We start from the raw sequence: 18,611 nt of genomic DNA on the forward strand, positions 1-18,611 counted from the left end.
GCCCCGGAACGAAGGCTGTATTTCACGACCACGAAGCCTGTCCAGGACGCGGAGGTACGGGCATCGCTCGCTTCCATTCGCCTAAAATGAGGCTGCCAAAGAGTTAGCCTTGCAGTGTTGAAGGATGCTCTCACTACATTCTGTTCAAAACCGTTACATCCATGTTTGGAGTCTGCGTAAGCCTGTGCGAGTCCCCGTTCCACAACACTTTCAAATTGAGACCACACGCCTACAACGGTGTGTAATTTTTTTAGGGTCGCAGGTTAATTATTCTTTCTTCATTTGATCGTATGCGCGTCAGAATGGGAATCGGCTATCGATATAGAAAAATGGACAGTTCAGGGTCACCGGCCCCTTTGGAAGTATGCAATGAGAGATATACGATTCTCACGACGGTCTTCTTCAGGTATCGATGAGAATAATCGATAAATATTGGGAAAAAAAACACAAGATGCACAGGCGCTATTTTTATTTACTCCTTGTAGAGCCTGTCCTGCAGTATTTGCTGTTATGCTTGAAATGTTCAGGTAAAGTCAAAACCGCTTAAACACGCATACACAACCCGAACAACTATACGTGTACTGAAGTGCATTCCACGCCTTATTTTTTCAAGCCTGTTTAACGCGCACGAGTTGTAAGATACAGAAAAATGTGAGGTACAAAAGACACGTGCCTATAGATTTAAATACTACAGATTCCTGCGTAATCGGTTTTGCAGACTCATTTATACTTCCCACGCGCAGGTTCAAGCAGGTTGGGAAAGCGAGCCGTTGTTCATGAAGGACGGTGAAATTGAATCTGAAATGACCATGCCTCTGGGTGCCAAGAAACTGGCCGAGAAGACCAGGCGTCAGTGCTCAGACGCCGGTCTTGAGTGGCAGCCTCTTTCCCAGCAACCCTCACGAAGGGATTCCTTCCCGGAACCTCCAACTATTTCCCATCGTCGAAGGTCATCGAGTATTAGTGGCGAAGGCGCAGCTGTTGTGCTTCCCTCAGCTGACGAGCCGCCCAAAGAAGCCAAACTTTAGAGAGTGACGGTTGCAACATTCATGTACTAGCGCGGCAAGGCAAGATCCCTGTGATCTACTACGGACTTGTACCCCTCGTTTGTCGAAGAACGTGGAAGTCGGTTTTCAAAAATTAGGTTAATCTGCAACGTTTTTAAATATTTTTTTTCGATCAAGTTACCAACGTTCTTCCCTTCAAATATTTTTGTAACGAAATCCAACTAAAACTTCACTGCAGGATCCACCACTGACAGGAAGCCGCGAGAAACATATATAAGTGAATTTCGTGAACTGGTAACATTGTGTGCACACTTGGTGAGTTACGTGCACGCTATGTTATGCGTATTATTTTTGTATGCTCTAGATATCGCTAAATTAAATGCAAGGGTTTAAATAGTGTTAAAGGAAAACGGTCGGATGGTTATGCTACTTGAATGTGCCACATTACAATCAAGGACTCAAGCCACCCTTCATTTGAATACATTGCAAAATGTTTGCGAGCGCCCTCTTGTGCCCACACGAGTCACCTCGCGTTTGTTACGGTCACATTTGAAAGCACGCGGCTGCTTTCAGTTTATTGAAACGTACTTGTCCTGCAGAATAAAACATTTACTGCTTGGCATCGTATTTGCGTATTACATGTGTTCTATGGATATGCGAGTGTGGTGAATGCACTGTTTGCATCCTAATCCGGTATGCAGCGTTGAAAATGCACGACGGAAATTATCCCGGACAGTCACAACACAATAGGCTTCCTTGATGCCATTATGACAATCATTAGGGCAGGCATACGCAAAAAAACCTTTCTGCTATTTATACGTCTTCTGATCGTCGTTACACTATTGTTGCAATATTCATCCTGAAGGACAGTCACCCACCAAAAAAGTGCGAGTATTTTAAACCTATTTTAACACGGAAGTGTTTCATTCCCGGATACACGAAGATTTCACAACGTCATATCCGTCACGGAAGTGACGCCAGTACAACGAAGCAAGCGGCCTGTAAAGGGTGCACCCTGCACACAGGGTCTTATTGCGGGGAAGCAACCTTTAGTACTAAAGAGTACGTTATACTTAGGGTTCTTCGTTTTCGGGTTTTATATTTTAACACGAAAATGTTTTATGCCGGGATACACCAAGATATCCGTCACGGAGAGGACGCCAGTACACCTTTGCCGAAGCGACCCGCCAACAGGACGTCGCTCTCTAAGCACACACCGCCGACCCGCAAATCATGCTCATTTCGCTGCAGATTTCGCTGCACATTTCACTTCCGTGTTTTACTGATTCCTATGACAGAGGAATCAACCATAGTTTTTTTTAATGTAACCCTCAGTCAATCAGCCAGAAATTCTTCAAAGCACACTACGTAGAAGCATTTCAAATAGGGAAGCTTTAGTTAACTAGGTGGGGCTCATGACTGAAACTAGTTAATCGGGGGCTCATGGCACGGAATTGGTGAAAAAAGCGGGAAAGTGAATTCGCAAAATTACGCCACAATCCTAAGGCTTGGTCTTATAATTCCGTTGAAAGGAGCTTTGTGTAGACTCGGCGCGGGTCGAATTCTAAGCAGGGTCTTTCTTAAATGGAGGCGGTCGCGGCACCCCTAGACCACAACAGCTCGGTGAATACGCTTCAGTAAAGGGGGACGTAGTTAGTGGGTTGTGGTCTTCAACACTGAAGTGTATTTTATCGACATCATCATCATCATCATCATCATCAGCCTATCTACGCCCACTGCAGGGCAAAGGCCTCTCCCATTAATCTCCAATTACCGCTGTCGTGTGCTAACTGCGACCAATTTATCCCCGCAAACTTCTTAATCTCACCAGCCCATCTATCTTTCTACCCTCCTCTGGTATACTCTTGCCTTCTCTAGGTATCCACTCTGTTACCCTTAATGACCAACGGTTATCTTGCCTTCGCATTTCATGCCCTGCCCACGTCCATTTCCTCTTCTTAACTTCTACTAGTATTGTTCCCTGACCCACTCCGCTCTCTTCTTGTCCCTTAATGTTACACCTATCATCTTCCGTTCCATTGCTCGCTGAGTCGTCCTCAATTTAAGTTGAACCCTCTTAGTGAGCCCCCAAGTTTCTGCCCTGTAGGTGAGTACCGGTAAGATGCAGCTGTCATACACCTTCTTCTTCAAGGACAATGGTAGAGAGAGAGAGAGAGAGAGAGAGAGAGAGAGAGAGAGAGAGAGAGAGAGAGAGAGAGAGAGAGAGAGAGAGAGAGAGAGAGAGAGAGAGAGAGAGAGAGAGAGAGAGAGAGAGAGTGATTGGTTTCCTCAGTCCAGGACCTCGTTGGAGCGTCCAACCGTCTCAGTCCGGTGGGTCAGCCGAAGCTGATCTTCGACGCTCGAGCTGGCCAGTTCCTTCCAAAACCTTTAAAGGGACTCTGCAACACTTGCGATAATCGTTTTCACGCTTTTCTTCGCATCTGGAAGCACTGCGAAGGCTGCAGTTATCGCCGGCACGGAGCAGCGCTGCCTGATATGCTCGTCGCAGCAGATACGCCGTCCGTTCGTTTTGCTTTTGTGGCTTTCTTCATAAAGTGGCTGTCGAATGCGTTCATTGCTGTAACTGAAGGAAAGCCGGTTAATAGCCGCTACACGGCTGTAATGACGTAATTAAAGTGATTGAATAACGCCAAGACCTGGAAAAAGAGCAAAATTTTGTGAGAAAGTTTCTAGGCTATCTGATGGGCGCGGAGCAGTAATTTCTGGCTGAGGTACCTTGCGACTCCCTAATCTAAGTTCTGGGTGTGTTGGTTAAGTTCTGCAAGCATTTGAGATTACAAAAAAAGTTGAAAAACATATTGCAGGGTCACCTGAAGTCCGTGCGAGAAGTAGAAAGTCCCATAGGAATGTTAACAGGTGAATCCCCCTCAAAGGACACAATAATACGGCCTGCACACCGTATCGAATGCACGCCTCTTCGTGCCGCTCCAAATGGCACCGCCCTAGCAGGCGTCCATGCAAGCGCAGTCCGCCGGGGAGGGAGGTCACGGCGTTGTTCTGTGGTTGCGGCAAATTGGCTCCTGTCAGAAAGTCGCGCAAACTCGGACCCCGCCGATCAGCAACCCGGAAATAGATAGCAGGGCTTCGAAGCGATGTCGGAATAGTGGGAGAGCGGGGATCCGGATTATACGGGCGCTCATGATTTGGAAAGATTTGATTTCTCATGCTGCTGTTATACCTAGTTTGCTTTTGTTGTTGCTGTCGCTAACATTCTCTGACAGGCCGGTTTTGGAGACAGAAGAGTATGCAGTAGTGAAAGCTCTGGACAAGCTGTTGAAAAGGGATTAAATGGGTCATGAAGACGAAATACAAGTTTGGTTTATTAAAATGACTACTTTGTCCCGAATAACAATAATGCTAATTTCATCGCAAACTTCAAACAAGTAATCTAGATGTTTAAAATTAAAACCGTTCCACTCAATGTGAAAGCTGACGGAAGTGCAGAGCAGTGATTCGCCATAGCGCCGTTATCCGTCCACTGCTACCACCCATTGCAATTCAAATTTCCCGCCTTCGCAGTGCTCGCGCGCCCCCTGCCCCAAACTGCTCCAGCGGGAGTTCTGTTCTTTTTGTGCTTGCTTTTCGTCCCGCATGTGCCGGTGTTGAACTGCCACTTTTTTTCGCTTACTATCGTAAAAACCAACCCGACCAGCGTTCCTAACTAAATGAACGCGGGCGCTGCCGGTTAATTGCGTAAATTTTGCCTTAAATTTACATACATGCAGTTTTCTTTTCGCTAAACAACGGGGAGATGTATGACAAGCGCCAGCGGTTCACTTAGTTTCGAACGCTTATGGCTATATAAATCGCTTGGCTGTCGAAGCCTCGGCGGGACGCCGCTACGACGGAACGCCGTGTGGCTCTACTTGGGTCCAGCGAGCGAGCTACGAAGACAAGGCTAGCCCCTAAAGTGTTCTGCACTTAAAAAAGGAAGCAGATGAAGCAGTGGCTACCTCATAACCACCTTCCGGCGATTTCTCTATGACGCCGCAGAAACTCGTTTGTGCGATCGACGGCCGCCAACCGAAGCCACCACCAAGAAACATGACTGAGCTACTGTAGTGGGTTGCACTCTAGTTGCGCTTGATTACGTCACTCCAATTCTAACGTGCAGTTAACAGCCTGCAGACGATGTTTTAGATGCGACTGCATCTCATTCACTCGCCTTGTCCCTGCATCCGGCGTCGGCGTTGTTGTCGGAGTCCGCCCCTCCCCCATTCTCCTCGCCGCGTGAGCTGCGCTGTCCGCCGCTCACCCCCTCTCCTCTCCGATAGCGAACACTCTCTCGCGAGGGGCATTGGATTGGATTCGATTGGATTGGCTTAGATTGGTTTGGCTTGGTTTGGCTTGGCTTGGCTTGGATTGGATTTGGATTGGATTGGATTAAAGTGGATTGTGTTGGATTGTGTTGCGTCATAGCCGCCATAGAGTATGAAACTCTATGATAGCCGCGGCAGACGCACTGGCGCTGGCGCGTCCCCTCACCGTTATGCACGCTATAAAACGCGGTGCCTGCGCCGCTCCGCTCCATCGTTCCAGCGCCGTTCCTCCGCTGTCCAACGCTGCAACGTGAACCCCCTATGCGTCGCATCTACACAGGGGTTCCCGCGAGGGGAGGTGGGAGTTTTCAATGCTGACCTCCTCTTTCGCATCACTCCTGCCCGTATTACGTCATCACTGCAGCGGGAAATTTACAGGTTTTCCGGCGCTTCATTTCGTTTTTTTTTTATTAAAAAACGTCTTTCGTGGCTGGAATACAGCTGAGTGTGCAAAGAAAGGTTAGTTTGTTTTTCTTTTCCAAATTGAAGAAGGTTGTATTTTTTTCGTGGCCCCTTGTAGGACTGCTTGGGGTGCCCCCTGCAGCACATAGTGCGCACGTCCTGCCCCACCTAACCCTATTCCTCCTCACCCCAGTGCACCTGGCGGTTGAAGGAGCTCGCCTTTTGTAGGGTGAGCTACACTGGCCGAGGTTGAGCAGTTTCGCGTGGCCCCTGGAGAGCCGTGCTGCGCATGCACGGGGAGCAGTGGCGTCTCACGGCGCACAGCTGGCGCTCTGGAGCCGCCAACCCCGCGACTGGAAATGACTGGATTGGAATTAATTGAATTGCGTTGCATTGGAAATCGTTTTAGTAGCAGTAAGCATGATATATAATCAGCTAATCCTAGACAACCAGGAAGCCTAAGAATAACCAGCTGAACCTTAACTCACGCTACGTATGGCGTGGCATAGTCGAGCTAAGCCACTGCTAATTTTTTTTTTCTGTTGATACCGAATTCAACTAAATAATTTCGGCAGGCCATTATCGCTTTCCTTTATGGCTTGATCCGAAAGCGCTGATCTTTAAACACACCTAACGCTCACAACAAATAATAGCCTGCTTTGTTACATTTATTCGTACAAATTAAAGCAATCAAGGTGCGCGTTCTAAGCGATAGTAATATTCCAATATGCTGTCCCGACAATGAGCGGACAGGCACCCTTTTTTTTCTATGTGCTATATAGGGCGTTTCTCTGCAGCACGCAGCATCTCACACGTTCGACGCTTGACTGCAGGCACTGTATTTTCACAAATGCCGCACGAAAAGAAATTAAAAATGGTAATAAGAAGGTCTTGCGCTGATATCTCAGCGAGTGTACGGGAGAGTCCATGAAGATAACCTAAGTTATTACAGCCCAGTCCAGTATACCGGGTACTTAAAGCATTGCATTTTGGCAGTGTTAATCTGGCTTCAACTGCAATTCAAGCAGCGAACTGGCGTTATGTATTGATTGTCCTGAGTCGGCGACGCTGCACCATTGAGTTGATTATCCGTGTCCCATCAGAAACAAAGCCTCCTGTGCACGCCCCACCAAGGCCTCGCACGTCATAAACAAGAACATCAAAAAGAGAAAAAAACCTCCACAGCTAACTTCCTGGTTCAAACGTCCACATGCTCCCTGGTTTGCGCATACCCGCGCCCAACCCGGCGCCAGCCCGTTATGCCGCTGAAGACGCGCATCTTTCCGTTCCGCTTCTGCGGCGTCAACAGCGAAACTCGAGACTCCGCCGCTCCGCGCCAGCGAACAAAGCAAAAACGTCGACGCACGCGCTGGTCGCCCATGGCCGTCGGACAGGCCCGACTGCCGACCACGCGTCGCTCGCTGAATTCCCCCCATTCATGGCAGGACGGAGCCGTCACCGTCGAAATAACCGCAGACCCGCACACCTGCTCATCATCCTCGCAAGACACGACGTGAAACCCCACGCGGTTGAGGCGTCGTAATGGGACGTCAGGTAGTAGCTAGAGCGACTCAATCCCTAGCGAACCGTATTAAAAGGTTACGAAATTCCGTTAACCTTTTTTTCATCTGGGGGGTGATAGCGCTGTGGTCGCGAAATGGCCCCTATAGAAGATGGGAACGGGGAAGGTCGGGCCGGCTAGGAAAAAAGCGAAGGGGGGCTTGCTCGCGATTGGGAGGCACGCTTGCAGAGTCCGACGGCGGGCTTCCAGGCGCAGTTCCGGTCGCCGGCGGCGCAACCTGTCCGCTAGCTCCGCCGCGCTGCTTCTGCCTCCTCCTGGTCATGACTGCAGCTCCACCGGAGGTAGTTTCCCCCGCCGGTGCCAGCACCTCCCCGCATGCACGCCGTACAATGTAGTGCACGCCGGCCTAGCCTCGCTCCTCTCGCTTCCTTTACCCCCGCGAATGACGCGAATGCGTCAGATTCCGCAGACTCTTTCTTTCGGCTTGAACAGCCGCCGTGTGTGCCGGTCCGCCGCAGCCCTGTTGTGTGTGCAGTGAGGAGGGCCTCCGCGCGCGAGCCAACACTTTCGACCCCATCAGTGTGCTTTCGAACTTGGTTTCGGATCGCGATTAATCGGTGAATCGCGATCCGAAAGCGGAGGAGTGAAAATTCCACGTGGCGCGGGTTTTTCGAATTGTGCGAGCAGATCCGTATCGTGGCGTATTATCGGCGGCATATGCATCAGCAGATTAGGACCGAACAATGTTATCTGTTCCATAAGGCGCGCGCTGGGACCGCAGTTAAAGCCCGACTAGACTGGGGGGAAAGCCTTTATCAGCTCCCACACGCGTGAATTATTCAGTGTGCGTTCGCGTTAGACCCAACTCTGCATGCGAGCGGAAGCAGCGATCATCGGCTCCTAAACGCCAGCTCCTCGCCACGTGATGCTTGATCGGAGGAGAGGCTCCACCTCGGGGACGGAGGAGCCATCGTTGAGCCGAAAAACGACCGAGCGGTGCAGCTCACGCTCGCGGCCAGGAGCGTGATCACCGGCTCGGGAGCGGCTACGAGACGTCGACGCTGGACAGAAGTGGAGCAGCTGACAAACCGTCCCCGAGGAGGAGTGCTGCTCGATCAAGGCGGCGCATCCTTCTTCTTCTATTCTACCCCGAGCGATCGGCCATCTCCGACGAAGAGCGGCGATTCTGCGAGCCGTCGGCGTAGTGCGAGCGCGCGCGCGCGTGTGTGTTGCGGCGTGTACGTCTGAGCGCAGCATTTTGAGGCAAGCCGGCGCAGCGAACACCTGCGTCCGAGCCCCGCCTCAGCGTTCTCCACCGGAGGCTTGTAGACGCCAGCTGTGGCTACTATACTAGCGGCGTGTGTGGACGTCGCTATATCTCCCGGCCTTGGTGTGTAGTGCCGCGCTAGGGAAAGGTGCCGTATATACATGACGCCGGGATTAATGGCTTCTTGCGAGTGAGTGCAGTTTAACGCAGTGCAGTGCATTGTGGGTGTCGTTCGTGACGGGCTGTGTGGCGTGAACTTCGCGTTGACATCACCAAAACGGATTTCCTCGGCTATATGCTGGACGCGGAGGCACGCCGGCACCACGTGGGACACGCACCGTGAATGCGCTTCTACTGCCGTTCAGGTCACCAAAACAACTGCACGCTGACCACTGTGACCTGGGAGGCGATCCGTATATTTCGTGTAGACGGTGAATCTCCTCGTGAAACGTGCATGGTTGCTGTGTTTGAGCTGCACTGAAAGGTCAACGTGCATCGTTCGCTCTGTGTTCACGTGATCGAATTTTCTTTTCTCTCAAGTGACGAGAGTTTGTGGGTTGCTGAAAGAGACACGCATGGATAAATGTGCAACACGTCGCCCCTACTGATCCTCGTGAGCTATCTGCCCACGTCTCGGCCGGCCAATACCAAGGTTGTGCCGCCGATCACCGCATCGAAGGCGACGTTCCGTTACACTTAATAAGCGGAGAAACTGGCCAAGGCGGGGGAGGTCACGAATATTTCCCTCTTCAGATATTAAGCAGCACAGCTGATGAATCCGAGCACACTCGGCACAGGGATATCCGAAGACCCGAAGACACCGTCGTGTTATTGGTGCTCCCGTGCCTCGTGATTTGTTATGAAGAGTTTCGTACCACACCGCTTCGTCGCGTACGCGTTTCGAGAACCAAAACAAAGCAAGCGGGGTTGCTTGCATCCGTTCGCTCAACATCACTGAGATCCAGCATTCGATTAATGTGTCATTCTTGAAGCGGTTTTCAACGCAGGAGGTTAAGCAAGGCGCTGAAAAGGCGTTAATGCGCCCATTTTCAGTTGCCTGTGGACGATATCTCTGAGCAAGGTTGTGAGAAGATTGGCGAAACGGCTGAGCACCTCGCATTTCGTATGAACTGTCGTGACCACTCGTGGCCCGTGAATTGAATGAATTGAATGAGAGGGGCATCACAGGAGGAAAAAAATACCCATCGTGGCGGCCATCGCGATCGCGGCCGTGAAAAAGATACTTTGTCGAAACAGTCGTAAATCGTTGCCTCGTGATCTCCGTGCCCAGAAAGACGCAGCCATCATCACCCCGAGTTTTGCGCGCAAATCGTACATATATCGCCGCCGCGTGTAGGAGGGCGTGTCCAACCCTTGCCGGACGACCGACCGTTCCTTGGGCGTCTCCACCACGGATGCGAACGCTGTTCAGCCCGTCGTGAGGGGCGTCTTCCTTACAAGTGGTTCTCCCGTCTCCCAGGAGACCCCGGAAGCAAAGGAAAGGACGAAAAAAGTATTATCGACTCTGCATTTTTTTTTTTCTTCTCGGCGCCTCTGCTGACTGCCTTGCATGTTGCTCCAACGTTTGGGGCGCGCTGATCTCTGAAGCGGACTATGTCTAAGGTGGCCTGGTTGAAGATCAAACGCAGAATGGGTGAGTCCACAATGTCATATCAACGTCGGTGAATCTATCGTTATTGCAAAAGGAAAAAAAAAAAAAAAGCTTTGTCTATTTTCATTTGTGATTCGCTCTATATTCATGTGTCTTTCGTTGCACCAGTTACGCTGTATAGTCTGCAGGCTATGTATTGTGCGCCTCCACGCGATTTGTCCCCAGATTCGCATATTCATGAAATGGACGCAAAGTTACCGTTCAGAACGTGGGCGCAAACTTTTCATTCCTCAAACGCGAATTCCCAGTGACTGCGACGCGTGAACGGGGATGCTGGCCTTCAAACTGCCGGAGCGTGACAAGGTTGGGGCAGGTCGAACGCGGTACGCGGCAGACCAACGTTAAGCCGACCGTCACGCTTTGGGGCCTAACGTCGTCAACCGGTACCCTCGGCGCTTGACGTACAATGAGTGTGACTTTGTTCGGCATGTCGTGTTGAGCTCAATGTTAAGGTGGCCTAACCTTAAGGCTATGTATAGGCCAAGGGCTATTATCCAGGTCTCTTAGTCATAGGGACGGACAGAAGAAGTAAATGACAAGTAGGAGGAGGAGGAATAAACTTTTATTGACTCCCAATCTGACTCCGTGTGTGGAGGCAGACCAGTGGGGGACTCCTTTGTCCAGGAGTCCCTGGCTCTGACTGGCAGTCCGGGCCCGTCTCACGAGGTTAAGCTGGGAGCCGGGTTCGGAGCCGGGCAGCTGCGCCGCCCACTGTGAAGGGGAGGGGTGAGGATTGGGAGGGAGGTCAGGTGTGTGAGAGCATTCCCATACGATGTGGTAAACGGTACCTCTTTCGGGGCAAAACTTGCACTGTGGTTAGTGAGAGGTGGGGAAGATGAAATGCCTTAGTGTACTGCGAGGGAAGGTCCGGGTTTGAAGTTGGCGGAGAGTGATTTCGTTAGCCTTTGTTAGAGAGGGGTGAGGTGTCGGGAAGGTGCGACGAGAGAGCTTGTAGTGTGTGAGTATGTCGTTGACAAGAAGAACAAAGAAATGGCCGCGTGTCTGCTCACTTCGCTGCAAATGTCGCCGAAAGACGGTAGTCTTCCGTCGCCTCTGCCACCTAAATGCCTCTCTTCTTTTCCCCGCCCGCCTACCATGCTCTTCTTCCCTTCCCTTCCTCTCGCGGCAAACACGGAGCAGTTTTGCTGAAGTCAATTCAATTTTCCCGCTTTCAGCTGCTCGCGCGCCACCAATTGGAACAGTTTGTTGCGGTTCAACTTGGAAAGCGCCACGAAGCGTGGGCTCGGGCACGAGTTCTTTTTGTATTTTTAGGTCACAATATTGTTTTTAACTAGCATTTTTTTATTTGCTGTCGCAAATATCAAGCAAACCTTTATTTTAAGTTAAAAGAACACTGCGAGTGCCAGTTGTGCATCGATGTTCTGCCTCGGACACGCCTATTGTTTTGAAATGCTATGTGAATGTAAATGCTATGCGCACGCACGCGGACGGACATTGTGCGGTCCTAAGGTACTCCGCACCTAAGAAAAAAAGCTCCAGCGATGTTGTCGAGTGCTGCCACGCATGTAATGCTTGGAATAAGGAACACGACGATATCGATGAATATGACGATGGCTACTACTAGCACAGTGCAAAGCAACGAGCGAACGTGTAAATAAACAATTTCAAGCTTGTACAAATGCGTGGTGACGGTGTCCCTCAGTGCTCACGTATAAAGATATCCTGCAGCTTCGCTGTGGTTCAAGCCTTGCGTGACTTGGTGCAAACTTCGCCAAATGAGCTGGTGGAAGCCTACAATGCTGATGATGACTTTGCATCCACCACTCGCCGCGAAGAAGACGACGACCTCTTCGATGCATATGACGATGCTTACTAGCGCCCCAACTATGCAAATAAACAATGATACTGAAACTTAACTATTTGTCCGGCAATGGTCACCTACAACAGCTTCGCCATTCAAGTGTTGCGCGTGATTGCAAGCTTCCCTCATTTTTTTTAATTTAATTACACCAATAGTTTAATCGCCCTCCTGTGGCCTTTGCCTTGCTATGCGTTTAAATCCCGAGACACTTGAAGTGCAAGAAAACAAAGTCTGTTGTATCACCAGCGAAGCCTTAGCGGCCGCCCAGCCAACTGCGTGGAATAATTCAAATGCCAACTTATAGTACTGAACGTATTTTTCGCACATAACTTGAGCCTCCGCCATCAAATGTCCGGTCTAAAGGAACAAGAGCAGTCCTCCATCGTTGCCCGAGTGGTGGCACGCGATAGCGGCAGTGAGGGACACTATACGCGCGACAGCTGCACTCTTTGGACCCGGCAAGCCCTTGCATCGAGGCCGTGGCATCGATCGTCAGTGAGAAGGGCCTGCTAGTGTTGTTAGGGCTAAGCTCGGCAGTGGGGGAAAGTTCGGGCGGACGGCCAAGGCAAACGTCGTTACGAAAATAATGCCTCGTCTCCTCCTTGGGCCATTCGACCGTTTAGGAGCACGGCGAAGGACGTGTAAGCCCTCGAATTCCTCGGCAAGGGCCATCGAAGAGCGGACGCGGGGGGCAAGAATAAGGGAAGAAGGAAGACGCGAAAGGAATGAGGAACCGGCCTTTGTCATTTAAATGCGAGGGATTTGTGAACGTGGGAGGCGCTCGAATGTGGCAGCGCCGACTGGTCAGCCGGTTCGATTTTCCTTTGAGTTGCAAAAAAAAGGCGTACTTCATGGTACGACCCGTGGCAGGCAATTTCACGCTGCCGCTTTTATCAAATGGTATGGAATCGAACCACGTTGGAATAAATCTTGGTTCCAGAATGAGATATTGCAACACCTACACCCTGTTCCATTAGGTTCTGTTCATTGAAACTCCTGTTTGTTGAGGCGCCCCATTTACGGAACGTAGCAATTCCAGGTTTTTTTTTTCGTTTGTTTCGTTTGAGTACTGTTCAAGGACAACTTCGGTTTAACGGCGAAGTTCGCTGTAGCCCACCACGGAGTGAGCTCTATAGAACGATAATTGCGAACGCTGTAAACTCATTTTGTTGGATTCGTCGTGCCTTTTAGGGGCGAAGCTCCTTAGGGCGTGGGTCTGTCCATCCTCGACGTATGTATGTAGCCACCTCTAGTTTAGTTCTTGGATTGTTTACTAGATGGCGTGGCTACCTCTAGTTTAGTTCTTGGATTGTTTACTAGATGGCGGTACTTGTATATGATGAAAAGATGCGCTTGGATTGTTTACTAGATGGCGTGGTTACCTCTAGTTTAGTTCTTGGATTGTTTACTAGATGGCGGGGAGCGTTGTAATAAAATCCGTTCGCTGTTGGCGCGCGCTCGGAGTCGCCCGATGGATAAGGCTGCAGATGTGCGAGCCCGCGAGGCAGAAGCACTCCGTGAAGCTGCGCGACGCCGCCGCCAAGATCCTGCCGTACGAGAGCGGGAGGCCGAAGCGTGTCGTCTGGCTGCGTGACGACGCCGCCAAGATCCCAGCGTTCGAGAACGAGAGGCCCAAGCGTCACGGCAACGGCGCGAGGACCCTGCCGTACGCGAAGAGGATCTCCAAAACGTCAGAGAACGGGAAGCGGCGAGAAAGCGCGCGTATCGGCAGGCAGACCCCGATGCAGTGAGAGCTCGTGAGGCGTCTGCAAAACGCATCAGGCGAGCTCAGCCCCAAGGTGCCGACGCGCGGTTTAAGCGAGACTTTCTAGACGTTACGTTCGGACACAGATGTAGTGGGCGAACTTTCACTGAAGAGTCACGGTTTTACCGATGATTTCCCCTCAGGAGCTTCGCCCACTCATCACCATTCACCCCGTGGATATGCTGTGAATTTTTTTTTTTTTTTGAGTGAGTGTGTGTTCGTTGATTTTGAAATGGCCATGCCTGTTCCACTAGGTGTTCAAGAGGTACTGTTCTAGCTAGTGTCTTGTGGTGCTACACTATTTGTTGTGTACTGACATTTTTTTGTTTATGAACCTGGCGTATTTCAATGTGCCGGACGCTCGAAAGGTTTTCTTAGGAGTAGTGTTTTATATTTTGGCTACTCTTTTGCCATGCCTGTCCCACTAGGTGTTCAAGAGGTACTGTTCTAGCTAGTGTCTTGTGATGTTACACTATTTGTTGTGTACTTACATTTGTTTGTTTATGAACCTGGCGTATCTCATTGTGCCGGATGCTCAAAAGGTTTTCTTAGGAGTAGTGTTTCATATTTTGGCTACTCTTTTTATCATTTTTTACTGCTGTACTCTCGGAGCTATCGAACAATTTTGCCCATAGTATCCTGGCAGCAATGATGAGTTGCCTATGGGCGCTCTGGGCAGTATTACAATCGAAATTTTTTCCCCCAAGTGCTTCATTTACCGAAAGTGAGAAGCGATGCAGAAAAATACGTTTGGATTCCAAGAAGTGCTCTCTTAAAACACGATCTGTAGGGAAACCTGAGCTGGACAGATCGCAAACAAAACAGAACCATGCGCCTCGCCAAAGGGCACGGCGGCTGGAAGCGCGTTGTCCGGTGAAGAAGCGCACAACTTCTTCACTGCTTCTTCACACACAAAAAAATAGCTCGCGTGAAACAGAAATTGGCTTCAATTACACTCACAGAGTCGACAGGCTGGTCTACCAAACTCGCCGTATCGCCCATTTTATCTTGAAAAACTTTATGGTGCAATTGATTACTAATTACACCCCAAAATCCATTTGTTCAGAAATTCGATATTTTCATTTGCGCAAGCACGACAGTCACCCGGTAGCCAAATGTTTAAAGAATAAAATAATGAAGTAACTTTGATGATGACAATGAATTAGCTTTTAGTGAACAGCAAATAACATTTTGTACACGGACGAGAACCGAGAATGATTGCATTTAAAAAATGGCACAGTTGAAACTTCTGCAGTTTTCTCCGTGTAAAAAATGTTTAATCTGTTGTCGTGGGCGCGTGGAAAAACCCTAAGCCTTAATTTTGTCATAAAAACAATCGTGGCGCGTTGCGTAGCAAATTTGATGTTCTAATAATTCTTACACATCATGTTTCACCCCTTTATTCAACGTTAAATACGAGCACATGCTAATAATTTTACTTTCGTAAAAATATTCCACAAAATGATTACACTAGTTGTTACAAACGGCCGTGCACCGTCTGAAACGTTCGGCATGAAAAACCCATGTGTGACGTCCACTCGAAAACGTCGCATCCGCTGCACGGCGAGTAACCTATCTCACGCTCGCATCAACATGCAGTAATGCTAACGTTTATATCGAAGATCCACAGCATCGTGAAATCAAGATCGATATTTCATGGCGGTGTGGTTGAGTGCTTCAATCTTCCTTCATTGTGACACTATCTCGCTCGATTCATTTTTTGTGTATGGGGTTCGCTTTTCCCGTGTATTCGCTAGTCTCGGGTTAGCCCTTACGGTAATCGGAAGTGTGCTTCCGTCCATCGAAGCCAATCACGGGCCAACCGGCGGCGCCTGCAAGAACGCCGTATAGTCGAGAAGCGGGCGGTCGCACTCTTCCGGCGGCCTCAGCGTCTTTCGATGCCGGACTGCGACACCGGATCCGGCGGCCAGTTCGGCCACGAGACCGACCGCCGGCTGCGGCACTACGAGGGGCGTCAACGCGGCTGCTCGCGAGCCTCAGCCCTCAGTCCCTTGCCGTCGTTGGAGTCAGCAGCTGCCGTTGTTCGAGTTCGAGAAAGTGTTTGCAGACCTCTGTGACGTGTCCGTAGAGTTGCGAGACGTCCGAAAGTCGCGCTGTTCTGGTGAATAAGCGTCGATGTCGATTGGCGTGCAATGCTGACCATCCACGAGGGCGTCGTTCTTGGGCGGCCCGGGCCCCAGGGCTCGGGCTTGGGCCCGCTGGTGTTGCCACCGTACTCCGGGACTCTGCAGGCGATTCCGGCACTACGTGAGTGCAAGCGGCTTGTGTCCTCATGTATTGCGTGCGTATTGAGTATGCTGTATGTCAGGTAGCTTGATAATAAGTTGACCTATCGCTACGTCCACCCACCGACCGAAGGTGGTGTCACATCTGCGCCCGGACGCACGGTTGTACGGACGTAAGAAACAACAAATGAAACGCAAACATGACTACATAAATGTATAAACACGCAAGCTGAATGTTTTGACCCATATGAATGCAAAAAGAAAAAAGAAACTCCATCGCCTGGGTACATTTGTGAACTTAGAGGACCGGAGACTTGATAAATAAGCCTTGCCGTTATCAGACATCTGCGAGAAAAATTCCCTCAAAATTATGGTTTGAATCGCGTATTTGGTATTATAAGTCGTTCCCCTTTTTATATGACTCTGCTACCTTTGAACGTTCCACTATGTTTTATTTGCAACACTTAATTCGGTTTTGTAAAATGTGGGAGTTCTTATTTTATTTTGACATTATACTCATCACACACGGGGTCGAAAATCGGGTACGCCCACCCAAAGGCCGAACCTTGTCAGCGCATTTATTTCCCGATGCATAATTTATGTTCCGCACGCCTTGGTCTAAAGACGACTTTGTAAACGCCCAAGGTATGAAATTGGGAATGCTGTCTCAGGTATATATCGCACGGGCAGCGAGCGAACCACGGCGTGACGCAGTTGAAAGCCGACGTTCCCGTTTTACATCGGCGTGCACATGTCGTCCAGCGTATACAATGGAGAACCTCTATTCGCGCACCATGCATATGGCTATTGCTCTAAGCGTTGGAGGGGTCGGTCTGGTGCATGTTCTTTACGCTTTGGGAGGGCGCTTTTTATTACCGGACCGTGGCTCCCACAAACGTATAGATATGTGTCGCGGTCCAAGAATAGTCTCGTTGACCAGGCTCTTGAATGGAAACTGATTTTTGGCGGCTGATTTGAGGGCATTATTTGTACTCGTGGCGCTTCATTTCATTAGAAACGTGTGGCAGAGAGAGAGAGAGAGAGAGAGAGAGAGAGAGAGAGAGAGAGAGAGAGAGAGAGAGAGAGAGAGAGAGAGAGAGAGAGAGAGAGAGAGGAGGTCAGCCCCGCATAATGCTGGGCTTGCTGCTTCAGATGGTTGATGAACCGTGATGAAGGTTACATGCTAACACGAATAATACATATAAGAAAAGGCAAAACGAAAGAAAAACCACCAGACGGACACACGCACACACATAAAAAAAGAAACCCGACACAGGCATTCGCAAGCTGGAGTCGAGTCCAGAGTCTCTAAGAAAACGCACAAGAGCCTTAGAACCCCGCACCGCACTGTCTTCGCTTTTCAGGGGCCTAAAAAGTCCTTCATGCTGAGAGTTCTCGCCCGTAGTAAACTTCGCGCTGTCATTTGCGCCGAGTTGGAACGTGGGCAAACACAGAAGAGCTGCAGCTTTCTTTGCTGACCTAGAACCGCCTCTAAACACGTCGTGTATCAGCGCTTACAGCGGTGAAACAGATCTCATGCCTTAACTATAAGCAAAGTTGTTAAGTCCGACTAATTTGAAGCTTATCATAATTTCAACAAAACAGTTGAGTGCAGTAACGCTTGACGTTAAACATCAGGAAGACCTGCCTTCCCGATCCGGGAAAGAAGAATTTTAGAGGTGTTTATGTTAATTCAATGTTAATTCATAGGATGTCGGCGCGCCTCTGGAGACGCGTCGCGAAGTAGGAGCGCATCTGTTTTCGAGATATTTTTCGTTGCAATGACGCGTTTTTAAAATAAAAAAGAAGAAAATAGAGGCACATAGTTTGTACATGAGTCTGTTAACCTATATGAAAGCGAAGCTTTAGTGTTCTTTCACTGAACCGTCTGTAACGGGAAAACGCCGAGCAGGAAAGCCAACTTTCTCTGACGATGATAATGAATGATCGCGGGTGAATAAAAAAAAATGGTTGCAGTGGCCGGAATCGAACCTGGGTCCCTCGCGTTATGAAGCCGGCGTCCATCCGATTGCTCCATTTCGATTTTTTTTTTTTTTGCTCCATTTCGACTTTTCCATTTCGATTGCTCCATTTCGACTTTTGCTCAATTGCTCCATTTTTCTTTAATGCATAAAAAGTTTAGGCACACTCATGATCACACATAACGACTAAAAGACAATACAAAGGCTAGCAGACACTAATATAGAATCCCAAATTCCAACTGCGTTTTGCGTCCTTCAAAAGTCAGGCAAGCAGGAACAGGCATTCAAAAGGTTCAACCAGACTGATGAATAATTCTGCGCCTCATGAATACTCCTCACCAACGCAGCCAGCTCACAAAAAAAATGGACTTAGTTGTCATGGGGGTTCCGAAATGGTCGAAGTGGTTTGAAAAACTCACACGACAACGAAAGAATTCGTCACGAGAAAGCTTCGCGTTCACCCATCATCGTCGTTAGACGGAGGGGTGCATGATTTTATGCTTACCGGCTTTGTGGATTTGGTTGTGTTTAATTATTATAATCATTTTTGTTGAATATTGGTTCAAACAATTCTGCAAGATGCGGT

The 18,611-nt window shown here is 49.5% G+C and overlaps 1 protein-coding gene across 6 annotated transcripts in view; it reads left to right on the top strand.

The window, feature by feature from the left end:
* The window catches only part of Dys (Dystrophin), a 478,030-nt gene that overhangs the window by 70,095 nt on the left and 389,324 nt on the right, over positions 1-18,611 (top strand). The window contains exon 1 of one of the 6 annotated variants that reach the window (XM_077685809.1): positions 8,168-10,192. The exons of 4 other annotated variants lie outside the window; for them this stretch is intronic. In XM_077685809.1, the coding sequence (XP_077541935.1) occupies positions 10,153-10,192 (40 nt within the window). In that variant the 5' untranslated portion in view covers positions 8,168-10,152. Of the gene's footprint in view, positions 1-8,167; positions 10,193-15,935; positions 16,066-18,611 lie in introns of those variants that run through there. One more of the 6 variants, XM_077685807.1, reaches the window with a different exon arrangement.

This window comes from Haemaphysalis longicornis, unplaced genomic scaffold, assembly GCF_048455015.1.
Source record: "Haemaphysalis longicornis isolate Haplotype H1 unplaced genomic scaffold, Haemaphysalis longicornis Haplotype H1 scaffold_9, whole genome shotgun sequence".
Classification (NCBI taxonomy): domain Eukaryota; kingdom Metazoa; phylum Arthropoda; class Arachnida; order Ixodida; family Ixodidae; genus Haemaphysalis; species Haemaphysalis longicornis.